Here is a 25,125-nt window from a genome sequence, read left to right as displayed (position 1 = left end):
AATTCAAATGACCAAGCGGCGAATAACCTGGAATTCCAAAACCCCTTCTAATTGAAAACTATCACTTTAACAATAAATATTGACCCATGTTTTCCGCTGGGGAAAACATTACCTTTTTGAATAATAAATTGCAAACCCACGCCCATTAAAATAATATTTGTATTTTAAAAAACTTATTTAAAAATGACAAAAATAAAACGAACAATTAATTCCTCTGATTTTTTTCTCCTGACAAACCTTTCTTCTTCAAATTTCATACATCTTCAATTGTACGCGCGCCGATTATTCCAACTAGCCACACATTAACTTAAAACTCTAATTAACTTTTGCGCCATCATTTTCTAATCCACGTCCGCGGTACATAAGGCACCAGTGCGCCAATCGCAACGTATCAGCGATTATTTTATAATATGTATGAAGGTATTTTACATCCGCCTTGCCAGGAATCGAGCCTAGGACCTCAAGTATGATAGGTGAACGCGCCGACCACTACACTAGGAGGCGAATCGTTTCCAAGTTTTTAATTAGTGATTCCTTTTCTAAACTTCATAGGTATAAATTAGTTAAATGATTTAATATTCTACGTTTAGTGAATGTTTATTTTTAATTAATTAGTTTTAATCGTATTTAATATTATATATAATCGTAGTTAAATATAATTTAGTTTTATAATAAACAATATGCAGAACATAATATTTTAGTTTTAAATATGACGAGGTGTTTATAAATAAGTGTGGAAAAGAGACAATGGGCAATAAGTGAAAGAGAGAAGGAGAGACCTCCTAATTTGAGAGTTATAAAACCACCCCAAACAGTCGGAACAAAAAGAGTCGGAAAAGAGCCAGGAAGAAGAGTCGACCAAGAGTCGGTCGACAGTCGAAGAAGTGAGTCGAGTTTACGCGATCGTACCGTCGATCGCGGAGACGATGCAGCGTGGAAGTCGAAGTTAGGGAGTTTAAGTGCAGTGAGTGTACAGGGTAGCCAGTGCTACATAGCAACCTCGTGGAATCCGACTACTCCACGAGGGTCATCGGAGGCCGCCTTCTAGCCGCGAAGGTTCCTCCGCATCCAGGACATCCATCGTCCTCCAAAGGAATGCCAGTTTCTACACCGCCAGCGCGTGTGTCCAGCCCACGGCCGGCCAGTCTTCCAGCTGGCTATCACCATCACCATCGCCACGGGACCGAATCCCGAGAGCCGCCCAAGGCTCTATCCAAGGCAGTTCTCCGCCCAAGACATCGCCCAGCATGTGTTCGTCCGAACACAGCATCCGGACCACCATCCGTCATCTCTCCACATGAGTGAAACCACCATTGTGTTAGAATTAAGATATTAGTGAAGAGTGACAATTACGAACTGCATTAGTTAAGGACCTAGATCTGTAAGTATTTTTCTTTCTCTCATGTTTGTAACTAGTTCTAAGATTATTATCATGTTCTAGTTAAATAAACAAAGGTACATAAAACATTCAATATTTTAAAATTATCTTTCAATTTACTCGTTTTCAGAATAGATTTATGTTTTCTTTATTTTTTTAGGCGTTTAATTCATTTAGTTTTAATTAGGAAAATATTATCATGACGGGGAATAAAAATGGAAACCACATGGCGAAGTAACTTTCTACACCATATATCCGATAAGGCACCAGAAAGACGCGATCTTCTAATTCATCTCAAGATTCCGTTCAGCGGATGTTCCCGCTTTCTCTCAGTTAGCGGAGAGACGGACAGATTCTGTCTATTCATACCTGCGAACGCGGAGCTTAATTTTTTACAGCCTCCGAGATAATCAAACATCATCTTAATTTTCCTCTCATCGCCACTCTCCAAATAACCAAAACTACCCCATTAAAAACATTTTATTATTATATTAAAATTATACCCCCCGTGATACAGTCAATATCTCTGCAAACACTTTGAATTTTAAAAACAAGTTTTAGCACGTAAGAAAAAATATATTGTACTTTTACGTAAGCTAAATATTTTTTTACCAACCCAATCCAAATTACTTTAACAACAGAAGGAAAATATTATCGTAGTAAGAAAGGTTCGGGTAAATTTTATTTAAATCTATTTATTATTAACTGTGGTAATTAAATGTGAATCCATTGAAAATGGGCGAACGTGAACTGAAAGGTTATTATTACGAAAATAGTTTGGCAGGTTACATTGATTCGTTTAAAAATATTTCTAAATGCCACCGCGTTAATTCCAAATGATGAATATTTTGGACACTTATATAATATATCTCGCATCAATACCAAGTTCCTACCCGTCTTTTAATACCACCCTTTTCTATGGCAGCCCTTTCTGCCTCTTAAGTTGCTTTACTTGTTTCCACGTTATTTCTGGTTGCTATTACAGCTGTCACAGGCAGGGGAGTAAGTATAATTTAAGATTTTTCCTTTGATTCAATTGAATCACGATATATATATTATGTCCGTGATTGCATCTCACCTGGCAGGAGATGATCATATGTATTCTGGATACGAGAGGCGTCCAGGCAACACTATTGAAGTTTAAATTGTAGGTAAAACTCTTTCATTATAAAGTGTCGTCTCTTATCAACCGGAATATGTTTTTGTGAGAAGTGTTTGTATCGCCGGGTGACGGCAGTGATGTCGATTGCGATATACTGTTTAGGGGAGTATTAATACTGGACGATACTGGCTAGGAGCCGAGATATTATCTCCAGACATATAGATCAGAAGCACACACAGCGTTGATGTGTGTGTGATACTGGATGGTATGTACTCGCACATCTGGCCGGGAGCCGAAATATTACCTCAGGGTATATACTTAGATCGTGATAATGCAGGTAATGCCCGTTAACATTTCAACTCTACACATTATAACAATAAACGTTAAGCCAGTTTGAGAAATCCTAGAACAAAAAACCATGCATTGGAACATTATTTTTATTCATATTGAAATATTTTCAAATATCGTCGCGTTATTTCTCAATACAAAGAAAGATTGATTTCATGATGAAAAACAGCTGCTTATTTTACGGGAAACAAGTTTTAATGATAGATATTTTCGACACGTGTGTGTATATGTCGCATCAATAACAAGTAACCTAGTTCCTACCCGTCGTTTAATACGATCCTTTTCCTTGGCAACCCTTTCTACCTCTCAAGTTCCTATACTTGTTATAGTTTGACGGCTATTACCCTGAGTAGTGAGTAGGTATAATTTGTGATTGTTCCTTTGTTTTACTTGGATCAGGATATATGTCTTTAGTATGTGATTGTATGGGGTGGTATTTTGGATCTTCTCTATGCCCTAGAGAGTGATTAATTTGAAGATTTAATTTTATATTTTATTTGCTTCATATAATGGCCACTCTCATGATCAAACGTCAAACAAATACAAACACGTGCAACTAAATATGTTTTTTTTTATTTAGACCATTATTGCGACTATCAGCATTACCAAAAACAAGAACAAGAAGCAGTTTTATACACCACTTGACGTTAAATCATCAGTGTGACCATTATATAAAGCAAAAAAAACTTCAAATTTCTCAGTCTCTACGGGGTTGAGAAGATCCAGAATACCACCCCTGGTGAGAATTGATAATATGTATTCTGGATATGTGAGGGAACCAGGCATCATTAAAGATTAACATTTTACAACAGAGATGAAGAACATTCAAGAGAAGGTAATATAGAAGTCTAGGCATCTACAGGGCTTATGACCTGTCAATGGCTGGTTTAAGTGGCCACTTTATTTTTTTATTTTTTTATTTTATTTATTTATTCACACTCTTTATCAAAATACAATTCCATATTCACTTTGCGTTTATATTTACGTGCATATTTACTTTACATTACCTATTACCTTCTCTTGAATGTTCTTGATCTCTGTTGTAAAATGTTAATATAAACAGCTCCCCAGGGAGTTGAATCCAGTCCTTGTCTACAAAAATTTGGACAAACTCAAAATATTGATCATAATAGATGTTTAAATGGTAGGTTTATCTATTTTATTATGTATTGCCGTCTCTTATTCAAAAAATGTTTGTGTGAGAAGTATTTTTTATCGCCCGTTGCCAGCGGTGATCTCAATTGATATATGCTGCTTAGGGAAGTATTAATACTGGATGAAACCATATATCATGACAATATAGGTAATGTTTGGTAACATTTCAACTCTACATTTACATGAAACACAGGTTTACAAGATATAGTGAATGACTGGCAAATTACAAGATTTAGTGAATGACTGGCATAACGGGTACGGGAGATCGTCTCTGCTTATCAGCACTTGCCTCTTCAAAGGCTGTAACTCTTACTAGATATAATGTTAATTATTTGTGCAATTTTCAGGATATTAACTATTAAAAATGGAAATCGCTTCAGTGAATATTAAGGTTGAGCCGGGGACTGGCGATGTAGAAGAGGACATTCTCCGTACCGGAGAAGGGGCGCCACGTCCCTGTATAAGCCAGGAGCTGAAGGCTGAACCGGTGACCAGCTCTGACCTGCCTAGGATAACCAGTGATATACTTATCTTCACGGAGATGGATTTCGACTACCCCGACATTAAACAAGAGTGTTTAGATTCCTCTCGTAACAGGGAAATACCTTCAAGTAAGTGATACTTCCTTTCACATTATCTGCTCCGAGGTTACGTCTGCGGACTGTGATGGATGATGGTACGCGGAGGACTCGCGCACAGTTGCACACACGAACTGAGTGTTGTGTTATTCATGCCATGTATCATAAATAAATTATAAATAAAACAAAAGACATAAATATAGATAACAAACGAATAGAAGTAACGTTTTAATTGCAATAAAAAATGATTAACTGAATAAAGTTAAAACAAGTCGTGGAAAATATTATCTAAAATTGTAGTAATTGGGTTCAGTTAAAATTATATAATATAATTGTTGCCGACGTAAAAGTACATGCACCAACTTGGCGGCCCTTCCTGGGGCTTTAATGTAGCATAGGAGGCTTCAGTATGTGTAAGCGATCTACCACCTCCTCAATAAAGACTAGTATTTGTCACTTTCGGGGGTGGTGATCGCCATACTGAAGCCCACATATAGATTAGAATTCATGAAAATATTTGTATGCCCATAATGTGTTTTTATGTTGTTCTGTATAAGTGTTGATCGCCGCGCGGTCGGCGGGGAACTGCGGCCGGTAGCGGGAGGGTGGGGACCTTATACGTGGCGCGAGAGAGACCGATAGAGCCGGCAAATGTGCTCGCTATCTCTCTCGCCGCGTGATTGGTCAACCTAGCACCGCCCGCTATTGGCCTAGCCCACCGCCGCACGGCAAAATGTTGTATATATAGCCCCGCCGGGGAAAAATAAAGTCAGTCATCTCACCACACTACTAAGGCTTTCTACTCTCCACTTCACCTCCCTACCTCGCTTCAAACCGGACCTCATCGCCACCTGGATTCGAACACCGCTACCCCCCTGGACTTGGAACTCGGATACCCTTTGGATTGGATTTTGGACCCCGGATAATTTGGACCCTTGGATACTTCCCCGGAACACACCCCGCCGTTCCCACCAACGGAGAGATACCGGCCTTACAACCCGGTTGCCTGACTCAGGATTGCGGCCGCCAGCGCTACTCGCTAGCGACCCCGCAAGGGATCTCTAGGCGACGATACCTCCCCGGAGCTTATCGTTCGTCGGCCGAGGCCCGCCTACGCCCGGCCACTCTGCGTTTGACACCAGCACCTATAGATATACAGTTCTTGTGACGGGCGCGATTGCTACGGACGAAGCAGTGATCCGCCGCGTCTGTTACAAGTTGGTCCTTCGAGCCGGATATTCATCGCAGAGCGCCTAGAGATGACTTCGAGAACCCCTTCACTCCGCTCGGGTCGAGGAGGCACGGAACCAAGAGAAGACCCTGCTACAGATCAGGACTCAGCCGAGTCGGACACATCCGAAGATACAGTCCAGCGGCTGAGGACGCAGGTTCGAACGCTCCGTGCTTCACTACACGATCAAGACCGACGCGTGCCCTTGGAGACGAATCCCGAGCCCGCGCCGCGTACTACGGATATGGACGGCATCATGACGGTGCTGTCAAAAATGGCGATTCTACTAGAGGCTTCGCAAGGAAGAAGCCCGACTTCAGCCCCAGAGGACGTTAGCAGAGTCGGCGCCATGATAGCGCGCCAATCTACTGCCAAGGACCTACCCGCCTTCGCCGGAGAGCCGCAGGAATGGGCTACTTTCAAATCGCAGTACACTCAGTCGACGGAGATGTGCTGCCTTTCGGATCCAGAAAACCTCCTGCGTCTACAGCGTGCGTTGAAAGGACGGGCAAGAGAATCTGTGTCGTCATTACTAGTGGATCCAAGCCAAGTGAGGGTGATAATGAAGACGTTGGAGCTACACTACGGCCAGCCGGACATTGTAGCGTCTTCCTTGTTGGAAAAAGTGAGAAGGCTCCGCTGCATACAGAACGACGGATCTACGCAAGCATTAGTAGATCTGTCTAGCGCAGTTCGGAACGCGATAGCGACCTTAGAAGGCTTCGGTGGCGATTACATGTCTACGCCACAACTACTAAGTGAACTAGTGAGCAAGTTACCGCTGTGCATGAAGTCTCTCTGGTGGTACAGCAGAAGAGGAAACCGGGTGAGGCCCTCCGCGAAGGATTTCGCGCTCTTTTTGGAAGATTTAACGGAATCTTCGATGATAGGCGGCGGAATAGAGCCGCAAGTGTACAGCGGAAAACAACGCGAGAAGCCACAGAAGCGAGAACAAGTGCATACAGTGATTTCAACAGAGGGAAACGGGAAAAGTATAGCGTCATGTGTTTTGTGCGGACGAGGACATTTACTACAAACGTGCCAGGAATACATAGAGTGTAGTATTTCGGAAAGATGGGACATAGTGAAGCGAAAGAATTTGTGTTTTTCGTGTTTATCGAACACTCATCGGGCGATAAAGTGTAGAAATGTAAAAAAGTGCGGCCTCGATGGATGTCGCCGAACACATCACAAGACATTACACGACAGAAATAGTGCCGATATCAGTGAAGCTCGGTCTAGCGCCGATATACGAGCGCCAGATAACAATGCCCGCCGCGACACGCCTGCAGCGGCGGGCGCCGGGGGAAACAGACCGACCGCGAACGAAACCCGCGCCGCGAGTTCAAGTGAAAGAAACTACGATTACGGCCACAGTTCGCGGACGAATAATATAGTGACGAGCACCTACGCTCGGGAGGAACCGGTCCTCCTAAAAGTGATTCCCGTCATGTTGAGTGGTCCGCGAGGACGAGTGAACGCGTACGCGTTACTGGATGAGGGATCAACCGTGACATTGATTGACGCAAAAATAGCAAACGACATCGGCGCGCCGGGAGAGACTCGAGGATTAAAAATCCACGGTGCTGGCGGAATGTGCGTAACAGATAGTGCATCAAGAAAAGTCACAATTAAAGTGCGCGGAGTTACGGAAGATTTATTCACTCTCCGCGCAAACACAATACAGAAGCTGAGTCTGCCGCTACAGCCCGTGATTGAAGGGGAAGGCAGGATGCGACAAGTGTACCCGCAGTTACTCATCGGCCAAGATAACGCCTCTCTCATAGTGACGAGAGAGGCACGGAGATGCGGGGAATACATCGCCTCAGTGACAGCCTTAGGAAAGGTGATACACGGTGGGCGGACACGCCAGACTAACGCCAGCATACTAATGGCGCTTAGTACAGAACAGAGACTAGAAAATCTAGTTAAACAGAATTACGCCGTCGACGCGTTAGGTATAAGTTCGACAGCCAAGATATCGCGTCAGGAGGCGCGAGCCACAGAAACCATGAGAGCCACGACACGTTTCCTACCGCAAGGACAGTACGAGACAGGGCTACTGTGGAAAGACAATCGAATGTGTTTACCGGATAATCGCCGTACAGCGCTGAATCGATTTTTAAGCATAGAGAAAAAGTTCAGTAAAAACAGTGAATTCGCCGCGGCTTACAAGTTAAAGATTAAAGAATATCTAGACAAGGGGTATGCCCGGGAACTGACGCTGGCTGAAAGACAAGACACTGCGAGTGGGCTTTGGTTTTTGCCGCATTTCGCAGTGACGAACGTGAATAAACCGGATAAAATACGGATAGTATTTGACGCCGCCAGCCGCTGCAACGGGAAGTCATTGAACGACATGTTGGCCAACGGCCCGGACCTTCTCTCATCGCTTATGGGAAATATAATGCGATTTCGCGAGGGAAAGATCGCGCTGGCAGCAGATATAAGGGAGATGTTTCTCCAAATTAAAATAAGAAAAGAAGACCAGAGGGCGCAGCTGTTCCTCTGGCGCGATAGTCCCGAAGAAGAAATTCGGGAAATGATTATGACGTCGATGACGTTCGGCGCGGCGTGTTCACCGAGCAGCGCACAGTACGTGAGAAATCAAGTCGCAGAAGATCACGGGCAAGAGATGGCCGCCGCCAGGGATGCTGTGCGAAATAAATTCTACATGGACGACTATATGGATGCCGTAGACAGTGCAACAGAGGCGATACAACTGCGCCACGATGTCAGCGAACTACTACGGCGGGGCGGATTCATCCTCGCGAATTGGGCGAGTAATGATCCCTCCGTAATGGAAGCGATTCCTTCAAGTCTGAGAGGGAAAAGCGCACGCGAAATAATTAGCGGAACCTCCGTAACAGAGAGGGTCCTCGGCATCAAATGGGACCCGGTGACAGACGAGTTTCAATTTAAATTTAAAGTGTCACGGGAGGTTCCAACAGAGAGGCCTACAAAACGGCAGATGCTAAGTGAAGTTATGAGCATTTTCGATCCACTCGGTTTCGTAGGGTGTTTGACAATACGCCCGCGAATACTGCTACAAGATGTGTGGCGCTCCCACATAGAGTGGGACGAACAAGTGAATGAAGAACACGCAGAGAAATGGCGCACTTGGGTGGACATATTACGCAATACCGAGTGCGCTATACCGCGGCGCGTATCGAGCGCCAAGGGCCAGCCAGTAGAGCTACATGTGTTTTCCGATGCCTCGGAACAAGCGAGCTGCGCCGTAGCCTACATCGTGGAGGAGAACGCCGCCGGAAGGAATGCGACGTTCATGGCCAGCAAGTGCCGAGTTAGCCCGCTACGAGCGCTATCAATTCCACGCCTGGAATTACAAGCCGCGCTCATGGCCGCGCGACTGGCGGCCACAATTAAGAAAGAATGCGGAAGTAATATACGCGATACCTACTACTGGACAGATTCTACTACGGTGCTGTGCTGGGTCCAGAGTGATTCGCGTATCTTCACGCCATTTGTAGCCCACCGCCTAGGGGAAATAGATGAGCTAACGAACGCTCAAGAATGGCGGTGGGTACCAGGAAAGAAGAACCCCGCTGATCTCGGGACGCGGGACGGCGAGATACCAGACATCTCCCCGGCCGGCATGTGGTTCAGTGGACCGAGTTTCATAAAGAAAAATAAAAGTGAATGGCCGCCGCTCAAGGTAATAACGGCGACCCCGGATACAAGCAGTGAAATAAAGTGTGCGAACAGTGCCATCGTGATGACAGCCCTCCCGGACGAAAGAAGATTTTCCTCCTGGCGGAGACTGATCAGGACTACAGCGTGGGTGTTGCGCTTCATAAACCACTGCAGGAAAAGGAATACAGGAAGCGCGACACTCATCGCCCCGGAACTCAAGGCATCAGAGAGGGCGTGGATACTTATAAGCCAGACAGACAGTTACCACGCCGAGATAGCCGCAATTAGACGGGGGGAGTGCCTCCCGCGGAACAGCCGCCTGCTGGGTCTCACTCCCTACCTCGATAAAGATAGCGTCCTCAGAATGGGGACGCGAATTATGGAAGCCCCCGCGGTGAGCGAGCAACTAAAGGCGCCCGTCATACTGGACGGAGCGCACGCCTATACACGTCTATTGATAAGGCATTATCACGAGTCGCGGCAACACGCAAGTACAGAGCGGACACTCAGCGAACTCAGACAACAGTTCTTTATAACACGATTACGGACAAATATAAGGAAAATTATATACGAGTGCCGCTACTGTCGAATACAGAAGGCCCGCCCGCAGCCTCCGCTCATGGGACAGCTGCCTGCCGGCCGACTCGATCATCACGTAAGGCCTTTTACCCACTGTGGGGTGGACATGTTCGGGCCCGTATACGTAACTATCGGAAGACGCCGGGAGAAACGATACGGGGCCCTGTTTACGTGCATGGTTACGAGGGCCGTGCATATTGAAATTACACCGTCGTTGAGTACTGACTCGACGGTGCAGGCCCTCAGAAGGATGGCGGCCCGCAGAGGACATCCGACAACGCTCTACTCGGACAACGGGACGAACTTCAGAGGCGCAGACAAAGAGATGGCGGCCGCCATGAAGGAACTAGCTCACGATCCCGAACTACAGAACGAGGCGACAAGGAGAGGGATCAAATGGGTGTTCAACCCGCCATCGGCGCCACACATGGGGGGAGCCTGGGAACGGCTCGTCCGGTCGATAAAGGGGGCGCTTATGGTGATTCTAAAGGAACAAGCCCCCCGAGAGGAAACGCTAATGACAGCGATAGCGGAGGCCGAGTACACAGTAAACACTCGGCCCCTAACCCACGTCTCGCTTGATAGCCGAGACGACGCTCCGCTGACTCCGATGCACTTTCTCATCGGGTCGAGCGGGGCCCAGCCGCATCTGGCCGATTACAGAGACGCGCCGCCCGAACTGTGCCTCAGAAAACAATGGCGGGTGGCGCAGAAACTAGCCGACGCATTTTGGAAAAGATGGATGAGGGAATATCTCCCGACGTTGGCACAGCGACGGAAGTGGCAACAGGCCGCCACACCGATCATGGTCGATGACCTGGTCATAATAACGGACGCCGCCCTCCCGCGGAATGAATGGCCGCGGGGACGCGTCATAGCAGTCACACCAGGGAAGGATGGACAAGTCAGGAGCGCCCGGGTCCAGACAGCCACCGGAACCTACACACGACCCGCCGTCAAGCTCGCCGTGTTGCAAATCAAGGACGACGTCGGCGCAGAGATGCCTCCTCGGCAGGGGGGAGTGTTGCCGACGTAAAAGTACATGCACCAACTTGGCGGCCCTTCCTGGGGCTTTAATGTAGCATAGGAGGCTTCAGTATGTGTAAGCGATCTACCACCTCCTCAATAAAGACTAGTATTTGTCACTTTCGGGGGTGGTGATCGCCATACTGAAGCCCACATATAGATTAGAATTCATGAAAATATTTGTATGCCCATAATGTGTTTTTATGTTGTTCTGTATAAGTGTTGATCGCCGCGCGGTCGGCGGGGAACTGCGGCCGGTAGCGGGAGGGTGGGGACCTTATACGTGGCGCGAGAGAGACCGATAGAGCCGGCAAATGTGCTCGCTATCTCTCTCGCCGCGTGATTGGTCAACCTAGCACCGCCCGCTATTGGCCTAGCCCACCGCCGCACGGCAAAATGTTGTATATATATATTTCACTCATATCAAATACACACTTACCCTGTCCTTAAACCTACCCTCACACCCATATACAATCACACACATATTCACATACCTACCAAAACCACACTCCACTTTTTTACACACGCATCCTCACACACAAAAAAAAACTCGCACACTTGCACTTCTATAAATTATATTTAACTGAACTGGATTTTTATAATTGTATTTATGTGAAAAACTGATTTGGCTTTATTTTATGTTTTTTTTATTATGTTGTGTATATTTCTTTGTATTGCTGTTGTTTTTCTTAATAAACAAAATAAATAAAATAAAAAATAAAATAGCCCCGCCGGGGAAAAATAAAGTCAGTCATCTCACCACACTACTAAGGCTTTCTACTCTCCACTTCACCTCCCTACCTCGCTTCAAACCGGACCTCATCGCCACCTGGATTCGAACACCGCTACCCCCCTGGACTTGGAACTCGGATACCCTTTGGATTGGATTTTGGACCCCGGATAATTTGGACCCTTGGATACTTCCCCGGAACACACCCCGCCGTTCCCACCAACGGAGAGATACCGGCCTTACAACCCGGTTGCCTGACTCAGGATTGCGGCCGCCAGCGCTACTCGCTAGCGACCCCGCAAGGGATCTCTAGGCGACGATACCTCCCCGGAGCTTATCGTTCGTCGGCCGAGGCCCGCCTACGCCCGGCCACTCTGCGTTTGACACCAGCACCTATAGATATACAGTTCTTGTGACGGGCGCGATTGCTACGGACGAAGCAGTGATCCGCCGCGTCTGTTACAATAATAAAGATTTATTTACAAATGGCAGTAAAACAATATTATGATGTGGGAAAAAACATTAATTTATGAATAAAAAAATATCCAAAATTCAAACTGAACTTTAGGTACTCTTATTTTTATGAAAACTAAAAAATAACATAACAAACCTCCTTTTTAACGTTTACGTATATAATTAACATTACATAAATCAGGAACTTCTTCTAAGATCATAGAAAACAAAAAAATGACTGGCTAAAGCAAATGCTCTAACAATTAAGTGATTGACATAGCAATATGTTCTTTTAGTAGCCCACAAACTGTCCAACATCTTCGTGTTCAGACTTGAAAACTCCAGCAAGCAACATAAGTCCCATAGACGCTTTCATTTCCGACAAACTCACATAATCAGCATGCGCTCCCTGACTTAAATACTTCTCAGTAAATCCTGCAATTTTTTGGTTCGTGTGAAGACACACAACTCGTATAAGATCGTCAGGAAACACCTATTGCCAGGACTCAATTTCAGACATATTTATTTTATGACGCGCTTTTCCTGCGAGGCCAGGAAGATGTGTGATGATATTGTGCTGTCTAACGCGGGACGAGCTAGGCGGGTTTTAATATTTTCTATAGAAATCAGAAGTTTGTCCAGTTTCCTCCTCCTCTTCTACTTCTTCCTCTTCTTGAACATCTCCCGACACATCTCACTGCTTGAACTAGAAGATTCAATATCTCCTTTTATAGCACTGCCTTCTGAACTGCTAAGTACCTCCGCTTCCTCACAATCACTGATGTTTTTATAATCACAGGCAGCTGTTGCATCATGATGATCGAACTCAGAGCCAGACTCTTGATCTTCTTCTTCCAAAAGTTGTTCAATTTGATCATCCCTCAGTAACCCCGCCATAGCGACGATTATTTACTAAAAAACAATTAAACATTACGATTTTACTCTTACTTTAATCAATCGAATTAGTCAATTTTGACCCCAAATCATACATTCCTCCGTTCCTAGTAACAATAGGGTGACGCACGTCCGTCGCCCGTGGCGCGCCTCGACGTTATGAGATTACCTAGATGCGCAAGAGTGTAGGCGCTTAGACCGCTAAGATACCAAAGGTTCTGGGTTCGGGCTTCTGTAATAATAAAAATAAGGAATAAGTAAATTGAATAAATTATGACTGAATTTTACTATATCAACCGTGTTTAAGAAGTATTAATCCATGAATCTGGAAGAAGCGATTTCATTATTTCATAACATGTTTTTAACCAACAATCTAATCACATTTTTTCTCAAAAGGATTAAAATCAGTAGAAGTTTGCAGTTCAAATACTTCTGCCAAAATGTGAATAAAACCTAAGGAATTTATTATAAACATAATTAAAATTCTGAAACCGATTTTACCGGAATTGTAGTTTAAAGCATTTGACCTGACCACTGTCTATATAAGTTCTTCATAAAAACCATTTCGGGCACAAAATGGAACTAAAGGTTGATTTATTATGTTACACAGTGTGGGTCAAGAAATAAAAGAAATTCTTAAAAAAATATTCATTTTTCTTCATCTTACTTAATGAGTAATTCCTTCTTAACGCAAGAAACTAGAGAACAGCTCGTGGTTCGTAGAATTATTTATTTTCCTCAGAGTATACTCGGGCGTGGTTAATTAAAAATAATATTCAAAGAGATTTCATACATTCATCTTGTTTTTGTTTCAGGTTTACAGGCAACCCAAAAATATATCGCCTGCTCAGAGTGCCAATTTAAATGTTCAAAGAAGAGTATTTTGCTACTGCACATGTTTTCTCACACCGGTGAGAAACCATTCTCATGCTCAGAGTGTCAATATACATGTTCTCGAAAAGGAAATTTAAAACGACACATGTTGACTCATACTGGCGAGAAACCATTCTCATGCTCAAAGTGTCAATATACATGTTCTCGAAAAGGTGATTTAAAATCTCACATAATCACTCATACTGGGGAGAAACCATTCTCATGCTCAGAGTGTCTATATACATGTTCTCGAAAACCCCATTTAAAATTACACATGATGACTCATACTGGCGAGAAACCATTCTCATGCACAGAGTGTCAATATACATGTTCTCGAAAACCCCATTTAAAATTACACATGTCGACTCATACTGGCGAGAAACCATTCTCATGCACAGAGTGTCAATATGCATGTTCTCGTAAAAGCCAATTAAAATCACATGAGTTTACACACGCTGGTGATAAACCATTCTCATGCACAGAGTGCCAATATACATGTGTTTATAAAAACCAATTAAAATTACATAAGTTGACACATACCAGCGAGAAACCATTCTCATGCTTAGAATGCCAATTTAAATGTTCTCTAAAAGGAGATTTAAAACGACACAAATTAACTCATTCTGGTGAGAAGCCATTCTCATGCACAGAATGCCAATTCAAATGTTCTCTAAAAGGAGGTTTAAAAGACACAAGTTAACTCATTCTGGTGAGAAGCCATTCTCATGCTCAGAGTGACAATTTAAATGTTCTCAAAAAATACATTTAAAGCGACACATGTTTACTCATTTTGGCAGAAACTATTCTCATGCTCGGTGTGCCAATTAAAATGTGCTCAAAAAGCATTTAAAAGTACACATGTCGACTCATAAAGCACAAGTGCAAGGCATACGCCCTTGTTTCAAATTAAGAAATATACAACAAATGCTGCGAGAAAATCACCAATCGACCGAGCAGTTACTTTCCATACTGGTAAATGAGCAACGATTAGATCTCGATACAAATTAACGACTCGGTATGGCAGTACAAAAAGAACTTATAGGTAGTTTTGTAAAAGTTATTTATATTTTAATTTAAATACATATTTTTTATAGTGAACTTTTTTTATTTTTTAATTCTAACAAATAACTTACATTATTGATGTTCTAAAAGAATCATCCTAAATATTTTTTTTATATTTTTAAAATAAAAACCTTAATTAGCATAAATAAACAATTAACAATACATTATTGTTATCAAAAACATTTTTCACTTTGTGGTATGACATTTTACACTTATTTGTTTATAAATTTGTATAAACCACTTAATTTTTTTAATTACACTTCGACCGGTTTCGAGGTTACTACCTCGTCGTCGGGGATTTAACTAACTTATAATTACACGCGTTGCTATTTATATAATAAAATATTGTACGAAAGAGACAGAAAATTGAAAGAAAGAGAGAGAAAGAAGGTAAAATAAATCATAACGGGAATAGTTTTAAAAGAGGACTCGAAGTTAAATTTAATTGATTATTTATTATTTGAAGTTTTTGATTGATGGCTTTACTAATTTCTAATCGTTCTAAATTATCTAAACGAAAACCATTTTTATTGACATGCAAAATGTCTACACACGTTTCTTGATTAAATTCATGGTTTTCGGATATAAGATGATTTGCCAATTCTGAAAAAATATTATTACTCAGACATCTTATATGTTCTTTGATTCTAACTTTAAATTTACGTGAAGTTTTTCCAATATGGAAATTTTGGCAATTTTAACAATTTAATTTATAAATTCCCGAATGATTTAATTTATCATCCTTATCTTTACAATTTGTTAATATTTTACCCATGTTGTTATTAGTATAAAAAGCTGGCCTAATACTGTTAGGTGAAATTTGCGCTATATTATTAGAAAATGAATTAATGTACAAAATTCTACGCCAGTTCTCATTTTTATTGGAAATATTTTGGCAACTGTATAAGTATTTTTTCCTATAGTTTAATTTAAGTTTTTTATTTAAAATATTGTCAATTAAATTTAGTTCATAGCCATTATTGAAAGCAATACTCTTTATAGTATTTAATTCTAAGTCAAAATTATTTTTATTTAGTTGTATTGAAGTAAGCCGATGTATCATAGAATGGAAAGCAGAGTGTTTATGTAAAAAAGGATGATTAGAAGATTTATGGATTGTATATAAATTTATAAACAAATGAGTGTAAAATTAACAATACATTCAGTAAAAAAATGGGACACGTAAGGTTGAACTTGCCAAAAAAGAGTCTGCCTTTTGTGTTTGGTAAATTTACAAAATAACAAAAAAGAAACAAAAAATTCAAAACAAAATAATAATAAAATCAATAAAATATTAAACAATTTTAAATTATACAAACATACATTTATTTTTAAATAAATTAAGACTCATTCTTTCTGGTTACGATACAATCCCACTTGCTTTTTAATGATGCTCACACTTACACACACCTGAATACTTATTACCCCACAAATACACAAACACACCTCTACACTCACTCTTATACAAATAAACACACTTTTGTTGTACCACAATTTAATATCTAGGTATGATTTTTATTTGGAAACTTCGCGGGTCTGTCTTTAAACTGTATATTTTGTATGTTTTTATATCATTGTCGACTTCAGTAAAATAAATAATACATGTAATCATTATTCCAAGTCCTTAGCAGTTATGTTTCCTTTGTTTTTTTGTTGAAGAGTTTTGAGCTATTTTTATTTATTTGAAGAAAACGGCAAATAACAAAAAAATAAATATTTACCAATAAACCCAAAATTATAGGCCAATTATAGTTTTCTATGCATTACTAAATACTGTAACGTATAGAAAAAAGAAGTTGCAGTCTCTCTCTCAGAGTTGGACCACGGAATAGCAGAGCAATACTAGTAGAACATGAGACCTTCTCAGGTAGTGGATTCTTTTACTTTGTAGTGGACGGCTTCCTCGCCTGGGTTCCTCGATGGTGTAGGGGGACTATCTATTTATTAAAATTATTAAATTATTAAATAACAGTTTGCTTTACATTTACAATGTATTCCAATAATGGGCATTGACAGGCATACAAGGCGGAACAGTAATAGGGGCAAACAATGGATTAGTGGAATTTTACGTTGATGGCTCTTGGCCCAAACATTACAGGTTATGGTACCAGCTAATAGATTTAACCAGCTGGGGCTGTGATTACCAGTAAATGACTACACGAAGCGTAATGCATATGGAAAGGAATATGGAGCTTATCTGATACGACGGACGGTGGTGAGGAGGAACATCGTGGGGCCGCCTGCTACACGCGGGCGGCGCGCAGGTCGCTGGCCGCATCACTGGGGCTGGTGCAGGGGCCGTGTAGGAGCCGCCGATGACTGGACGCTCTCGGGGTCCAGCTGCGAGCTGCTTGAGGCAGGGAAGCGTGTGCGGTCAACCGACCGCACGCCAACGGTATTTTCGAACCGTCGCCAACGCGTGCGGGCCGTCGAATCGCCACCAGTGTGCGGGACATCCAACCGCGCACGGGATTATTCTACCGTGGAGCGAGGTCCTACAACCGTGGCGTGTGAGGGTCGTTCCAGCGCCCTGAATCTAAAGTTGACAAGAACTATTGATTACTGGCCGGATGGTTGTACGGAACAAAACTGTAGCGAGGTATTAATTCGACCATTTTTGAGTTCGGGGAACAACACGCTCACGCCTCGAAGTTAGTTCCCGACCCAGGAGCAGGGTTGCCAGACTGGATCAAGCGAAAATAGGTAAATTAAAAAAAAAATATCGTTAGATTCGGGTTCCAAGGAGGGGGGAGGGGGGCAAAAATAAATTTGACAGTTGTTCAAAATTGAAGCGCCATTTCGCCTAAGGCCGTTGTTTTAAATAGTCGAAAACGCTTGATAAATGAACAATTGAAAACCAAAAGGACTGCAATATGTGAATCACCAAAATATATTGATTCCGGCTCGCAAAACTGGCCCAGAATTCAGGTAAATCTTGTTTTGTTACTTTGAGGTTATGTTGATATTTTAATTTCTATTTCAACAATACTGTATTTTATGTAACCATACAAACTCTTCAACAGTTTAAGGCATAAATATTTTGATATAAGTGTATGTAGCGAAATAAATAAATTAAATCACACTAAGTTACCTATGTATTTATCTTTTTATGCATAAAGATACATCAGTTGAATGTATTTTCATCAAATATATTTGATGATGTATATTCATACCCGTTCTGTAGAAATTCAAGTATTGTAAGCCTGTCAATGACTCAAAGAAAGAGGATGGGATCACATTTCACGTGTAATAAGCGAATGCATGTGTAAGAAGCAAATGCATTACTTAAAAATTGAATTATTTGCCATCTGTCAGATTGTCGAAGAAAACAAAATGGACGTTTCGTGAGGGTTCCCGAAGCAGTATTTTTTTACCCTACTTTGTTAATTTAATGAGAGAACTAATAAAAATTGGACCTCGGATTAAACAACGCCGTGGTGGACATTTGACCGACATTGTCTTTAAAACGTCGAATATTATTTAACATGATATAAAAATATCAGTTTTACGTAAAATAAAATTTGTTTTATATTTTAAGTTCAAAGTTCATTAATTAAATGACTCTTATTTTATTTATTTACACCTTTCATCTTTCACCGTTCACTTTGCCCGGCTAACAAGGATACATACCCCGCTCCAAGCTAGGCAATTACATTATAATATATGATAATAGTTAACAAATTAATAGAGAGCACAGACTAATCAAATATATTATAAAATGACCCTTTACTTATCTACTCCGTTGCGTCAATCAATGTTTCCGCGTGCGCAATAAAATTTTAGAGAATTTTACAAATTGCTTTCTTTTCACCTAACATTTGTGTTATGATAATATTTTTTCTCATCTTGCAACATTTTGCGGCGACTTCGCGAATGCGCGTGACGAAAGTAGGGCAGAGTAGGTTCAAATATGAGCTTACGCTCCTTCTTAACGGCTGTCACAGCTCCTGGCTATTACCCTGAGTAGGTTTAATTTGTGATTGTTCCTTTGTTTTACTTGAATCAGGTAGTTTTTTTTAGTATGTGATTGTATTGGGTGGTATTTTGGATCTTCTCTATGCCCTAGAGAGTGATTAATTTGAAGATTTTATTTTATATTTTATTTGCTCCATATATTGGCCACTCTCATGATTAAACGCCAATATTACCTCAGGTTATATACTTAGATCATATAACATGCAGGTAATGCTCGGTTACATTTCAACTCTACACTCAGTAACAATTAACATTTGACAAAGGTTTATACAACTTACAAGAGATCGTCTCTGCTTATCATCAGTTGACTCGTAAAAGGCTTATTTGTGAAACCCTTCATAGATATGATGTAAATAGTTTGTGCAATTTTCAGGATATTTATTATTAAAAATGGAAATAGCTTCAGTGATTATTAAGGCTGAACCGGGGACTGGCGATGTAGAAGGAGACATTCTCCGTACCGGGGAAGGGGCGCCACGTCCCCGTTAAGCCAGGAAGTGAAGGCTGAACCGGGGACCAGTTCTGACCCGCCTAAGATAACCAGCGATACAATTATCTTCACGGAGATGGACTTCGACTATCCCGACGTTAAACAAGAATGTTTGGATTCCTCGCGTAACAGGAAAATACCTTCAAGTAAGTGATAAGTACTTCCTTCCCCATTATCTGCTCCGAGGTTACGTCTGCGGACTGTGATGGATGATGGTACGCGGAGGACTCGCGCACAGTTGCACACACGAACTGAGTGTTGTGTTATTCATGCCATGTATCATAAATGAAATATTAATAAAACAAAATACACGAATATAGAAACCAAACGAATAGAAGTAACGTTGTCAATTGTAATAGAAAATATAAAACTTAATGAAGTTAGGGAAATGAAACATTTGGGTGAAATGATGGATTTGAAATTAACATTTCATCAAAACTCTAAAATGGAAATGAAAAAGATCGATCGAATATTTTCAATTTTGGGAAGAATTGAAAGATTTATGATTAGGACTCTTGTGAAATTATTTACAACACAATTATTGAACCACATATTAACTACTGTAGCAGCATATTATATTAATTAAATGAAAAAAATTCAAACAGTCTAACCATATTACAAAACAAAGCTCTAACATTTTAAAATCGATGACATTTGTGTATAATATTATAAATTCAAAAAAAAAACCCAATTTTGGAAAATAAATGATACCAGAGAAACGGTAAAAACCAAACTCCCATCTATAAAAATAGCGAAGTCGCAAAATATCAAAATCAAAGGTGCGAGGTTCACACCCCACTCTAACTCAACTTAATTTCCATTTCCAAATAGTGAGTTATTTACGACTCGTTGAAAATGGCCTCTAGAATTGAAATGATGGGGTTTATTTAAAATTTGTTACAAAGGTTTATTTCTTAAATATATATATATATATATATACAAAAGGCAGTAAAATAATATTATGTTGTGGGAAAAAACTTCAATTTATGAATAAAAAATATTAAAATTCTAACCGAAGGTAAAGAAATATATGCTAAACAATTTATAAATGAAATATATAAAATTAATTTCAACAGAGAGGGAAAACGTTTTTTTTATGGGAATATGGAAATCCAGGCATTTACAGGGCTTATGACCTGTCATTGGCTGGCTTAAGTGATTGGAGTGGCTGGTTTGAACATCCCCATTTCCTCAATTCTTTCATCTGTTGTCTTTTGTGAAGTCTTCATCCAAGTCGGTCCCTCAATGCTGAGGATCGTGATCACCATGAACACTTCTAATTAGTCTGTTCCACTCCAGTCTGTCCTCAGCCCGACGTACTGACTCATCAAATTTTAGTCCCGTAGCCACCTTTAGGTCAGTCCATCTATATGGGATTCTACCCCGGCTTCTCCTACCTTCAACTCGGCCAGACATTATTGCCTTTTCTAGATTGTCTGGCACGCGTCTAGCAATATGTCCAAAAAAAGACAGTATCCTTCTCAAACACACCACTGATAGACGAGTTGTAATATAGAGCTCTTCTAGTATCGATGCATTCGTCCTTCTGGCTGTCCGAGGCACTCGCATCAGCCTTCTCCAACACCACATCTCGAATGCATCGATCCTTTTCCTCTCGTAGGCACGCATTGTCCACGTTTCAGCCCCATATAGGAAAACGGAGAATACCAGGGCTTCCATAAACCGCTTTTTTGTGTTTATTGATATACCTCGATCTCGCCAAATCTTCTCCAAACGGTTCATTGCTTCTTTGGCCATTTGAATCCTGCTACCAATCTCAGGTCTGCAACTGCCGTTGTTGGAGATAAGCGAGCCGAGGTACACAAAGTCATCTATCAGTACAAGGTCTTGCATCTGTCTTGTCGTCCTAAGGAGACTGCCAGCTCTGTCTACAACCATTAGCTTTGTCTTACTTTTATTTATTTTAAGATCCAGAGCCTCACTCTCCAAGTCTATCCGTCTGAAGGCTTCTGCTAGCTCGGTTTCATCTTTGGCAATCAGTGTCGTGTCGTCTGCATGTCTCAAATTTGATATTTGTTGACCCCCCACTTTGACACCACCATTCCACCCATCCAGCGCTCTTCTCATGATATATTCACCGTAAAGGTTGAAGAATTTCGGCGACAAGATGCAACATTGACGCACACCTCTTTCTGCTTGAAATGGAGCTGACAGGTGTTTGTGAAGTAAAAGAGCTGAAACCTTTATCACGTGGGTGAGGTTCATCCTGCTGAACCAAATCACCTACTAGGCAACGCCTGAAAACAATTTTCCAAAAAGAAGTATAAAAATTCGAAAATCGTTGAAATTTATAAACAATGTTATTATTAGAGCACGTATAAGAATATGTTTATGTGTGGCCTACTTCAAGATCCACATCTGCAAACAGCGGAAACTTACAGCTACTGGAATACGTAGTTACAATACATATTTCATTTCAGGCCGTAGTTCGGAGATCCCTGGTTTTAGATCATAATCGGTTATCGAGTAGTACTGAGCCATTTTCTCCCAAGCTCATTTTATCCTAGAAATACTTTAATGTTGTATAATTAACCCTTATCTGTTATCGCTACAAAAAGCAACGTAACTAGTATCGGGAGTTGAAAGTGACCCCAATGAAAATTCATGAATTAAAAAAAAGACATTTATGTTATTTTCTAAAACTCAACTTTAGGTACTTTTATTTTTATAAAAACTAAAAAAGAACACAACAAACCTTCATTATAACGTTCACGTATATAATTAAAATAACAAAAATCAGAAACTTCTTCTGAGACCATAGAAAACAAAAAATGACGGGCTCAAGCAAATGCTCACAGAAGGGTCACAAATTTCACATAAAAAGTCTTACAATTAAGTGATTGTCATAGCAATATGTTCTTTACATACTAAATGCTGACACTTGTCAACGTCACGGCTGGTACCATCTGCAGCCCACAAACTGTCAACATCTTCGTGTCCAGACTTGAAAACTCCAGCAAGCAACATAAGTCCCATAGACGCTTTCATTTCCGACAAACTTACATAATCAGCATGCGCTCCCTGATTTTTATACTTCTCGGTAAATTCTGTAATCTTTTGGTTCGAGTGAAGACACACAACTTGTATAAGATCATCGGGAAACAACAATTGCCAGGACTCAATATCAGACGCATTTACTTTATGACGCGCTTGTCCTGCGAGATCAGGAAGATGTGTGATGATTTTGTGCTGTGAGTGTGAGAACACGGGACGAGTTAGGCGGGTTTTTAGACAGCTTGAATCTATTTTTACATCTATAGAAACCAGAAGTTTGTCCAGTATCCTCCTCCTCCTATTCTACTTCTTCTGCTTCTTGAACATCTCCCGAACATCTTCACTTCTTGAACTAGAAGATTCAATATCTTTGTTTATAATACTGCCTTCTGAACAGCTAGTAATGGGCTTCTGTAATCATAAAAAAGGAATAAGTTAATTAAATAAACTATGACTGAATTTTGTGTAAATAAACTATGACTGAACATGTCAACCGTGTTTAAGAAGTATTAAACCACGGATCCGGAAAAAGCGATTTCATTATTTCAAACATGTTTTCAACCAACAATCTTAAACACATAATTTCTCAAAAGGATTAGAATCAGTTTGCAGTTCAAACTCTTCTGCTAAAATGTGAACAAAACCTAGGCAATTGATTTAAAAAATTAATGATATTATGAAACTGATTTTACCGGAATTATGGTTTAAAGCATTTGACCTGACGACGGTCGATATAAGTTCTTCATAAAAACCATTTCGGGCTCAAAATGGAACAGAAAGTTGATATATTATGTTGCATAGTGTGGGTCAAGAAATAAAAGAGATTCTTCAAAAAATATTTATTATTATTCATCTTACTTAATTTGTAATACCTTCTTAACGCAAGGAACTAGTAAAAACCCCTCGTGGCTGGTAGAATTATTTATTTTCCTCAGAGTATACTCGGGCGTGGTTAATTTGAAATAATATTTTTAAAAATTTAAACATTTATCTTGTTTTTGGTTTCAGGTTTACAGGCAATCCAAAAATATTTCGCCTGCTCAGAGTGCCAATATAAATGTTCAAAGAAGAGTTTTTTGATACGGCACATGTTTTCTCACACCGGTGAGAAACGATTCTCATGCTCAGAGTGCAAATTTAAATGTTCTCAAAAAAGCGATTTAAAACAACACATGTTCACTCATACAGGCGAGAAACCATTCTCGTGCTCAGAGTGCCAATTTAAATGTTTACGAAAAAACGGTTTAAAATCACACATGATGACTCATACTGGCGAGAAACCATTCTCATGCTCAGAGTGTCAATATACATGTTCTCGTAAAGTCAGTTTAAAAAAACACATGTTTTCTCATACCGGCGAGAAATTATTCTCATGCTCGATGTGTCAATATACATGTTTCCAAAACGTCCAACTAAAATCACACATGTTGACGCACACTGGTGAGAAACCATTCTCATGCTCAGAGTGTCAATCTATGTTTTCTCACAAAAGCAATTTAAATAAACACACGTTGACTCATACTGGCGAAAAACCATTCTCATGCTCCGAGTGCCTGTATACATCTTCTGCAAAACGCAATTTAAAACGACACGTGTTAACACATACTGGTGAGAAACCATTCTCATGCTCGATGTGTCAATATACATTTTCTCAAAAAGCCCAAATAAAATCACACATGTTGACTCATACTGGCGAGAAACCATTCTCATGCTCAGAGTGTCAATCTATGTTTTCTCGCAAAGGCAATTTAAAAAAACACATGTTGACTCATACTGGCGAGAAACCATTCTCATGCTCCGACTGCCAGTATAAATGTTGTGCAAAACGCAATTTAAAAAAACACGTGTTAAAACATACTGGTGAGAAACCATTTTCAGAGAAAAGAGAGAACATTGGTTAAGAGCGTCGATATAAATGTTGTAAAAGCCAACTACAATTACATTAGTTGAAACAAACCGGCGAGAAACCATTCTCATGCTCAGAGTGTCAATCTATGTTTTCTCACAAAAGCAATTTAAATAAACACACGTTGACTCATACTGGCGAAAAACCATTCTCATGCTCCGAGTGCCTGTATACATCTTCTGCAAAACGCAATTTAAAACGACACGTGTTAACACATACTGGTGAGAAACCATTCTCATGCTCGATGTGTCAATATACATTTTCTCAAAAAGCCCAAATAAAATCTCACATGTTGACTCATACTGGCGAGAAACCATTCTCATGCTCAGAGTGTCAATCTATGTTTTCTCGCAAAGGCAATTTAAAAAAACACATGTTGACTCATACTGGCGAGAAACCATTCTCATGCTCCGACTGCCAGTATAAATGTTGTGCAAAACGCAATTTAAAAAAACACGTGTTAAAACATACTGGTGAGAAACCATTTTCAGAGAAAAGAGAGAACATTGGTTAAGAGCGTCGATATAAATGTTGTAAAAGCCAACTACAATTACATTAGTTGAAACAAACCGGCGAGAAACCATTCTCGTGCTCAGAGTGTAAACACGTTCTTGAAAAGGAGATTTAAAACGACACATGTTCACTCATACCGGCGAGAAACCATTCTCATGCTCAA

The 25,125-nt window shown here is 40.7% G+C and overlaps 1 protein-coding gene and 2 long non-coding RNA genes across 4 annotated transcripts; 2 read left to right on the top strand and 1 right to left on the bottom strand.

The window, feature by feature from the left end:
* The first annotated feature begins 2,347 nt into the window (after positions 1-2,347).
* On the top strand, positions 2,348-14,493 carry LOC148283677 (uncharacterized). Of its 2 annotated transcripts, none has more exons than XR_015825532.1 (3): positions 2,348-2,380; positions 4,331-4,594; positions 13,944-14,493. It is a non-coding gene; the product is annotated as an uncharacterized LOC148283677 (long non-coding RNA). The 2 variants fall into 2 exon arrangements; XR_015825531.1 differs by lacking the exon at positions 2,348-2,380 and adding an exon at positions 2,411-2,817.
* A 2,547-nt stretch (positions 14,494-17,040) lies between these two features.
* LOC148283676 (uncharacterized) lies at positions 17,041-18,334 on the bottom strand. The gene is made up of 2 exons (XR_015825525.1): positions 18,155-18,334; positions 17,041-17,599 (listed from the first exon to the last, which is right to left on the bottom strand). It is a non-coding gene; the product is annotated as an uncharacterized LOC148283676 (long non-coding RNA).
* Positions 18,335-19,264: 930 nt separating this feature from the next.
* Positions 19,265-24,444, top strand: LOC148283675 (uncharacterized). Its single transcript, XM_088243452.1, has 2 exons — positions 19,265-19,674; positions 23,552-24,444. The coding sequence occupies exons 1-2, from the start codon at positions 19,605-19,607 to the stop codon at positions 24,442-24,444; spliced, it is 963 nt and encodes a 320-aa protein (XP_088099578.1). The 5' UTR covers positions 19,265-19,604.
* Positions 24,445-25,125: the final 681 nt, after the last annotated feature.

This window comes from Micrasema longulum, unplaced genomic scaffold (assembly GCF_059751315.1).
Source record: "Micrasema longulum isolate JH-2025_06_02 unplaced genomic scaffold, ASM5975131v1 h1tg000211l, whole genome shotgun sequence".
Classification (NCBI taxonomy): domain Eukaryota; kingdom Metazoa; phylum Arthropoda; class Insecta; order Trichoptera; family Brachycentridae; genus Micrasema; species Micrasema longulum.
This window is presented reverse-complemented; position numbering and strand designations above follow the sequence as displayed.

Bases quoted from the DNA above. Each gene is read 5' to 3' on its own strand.
- LOC148283675 (XM_088243452.1), top strand. From the start codon at position 19,605: ATGGACTTCGACTATCCCGACGTTAAACAAGAATGTTTGGATTCCTCG. The intron at 19,675-23,551 runs GTAAGTGATAAG...TTTTGGTTTCAG, and splicing joins TAACAGGAAAATACCTTCAA to GTTTACAGGCAATCCAAAAA.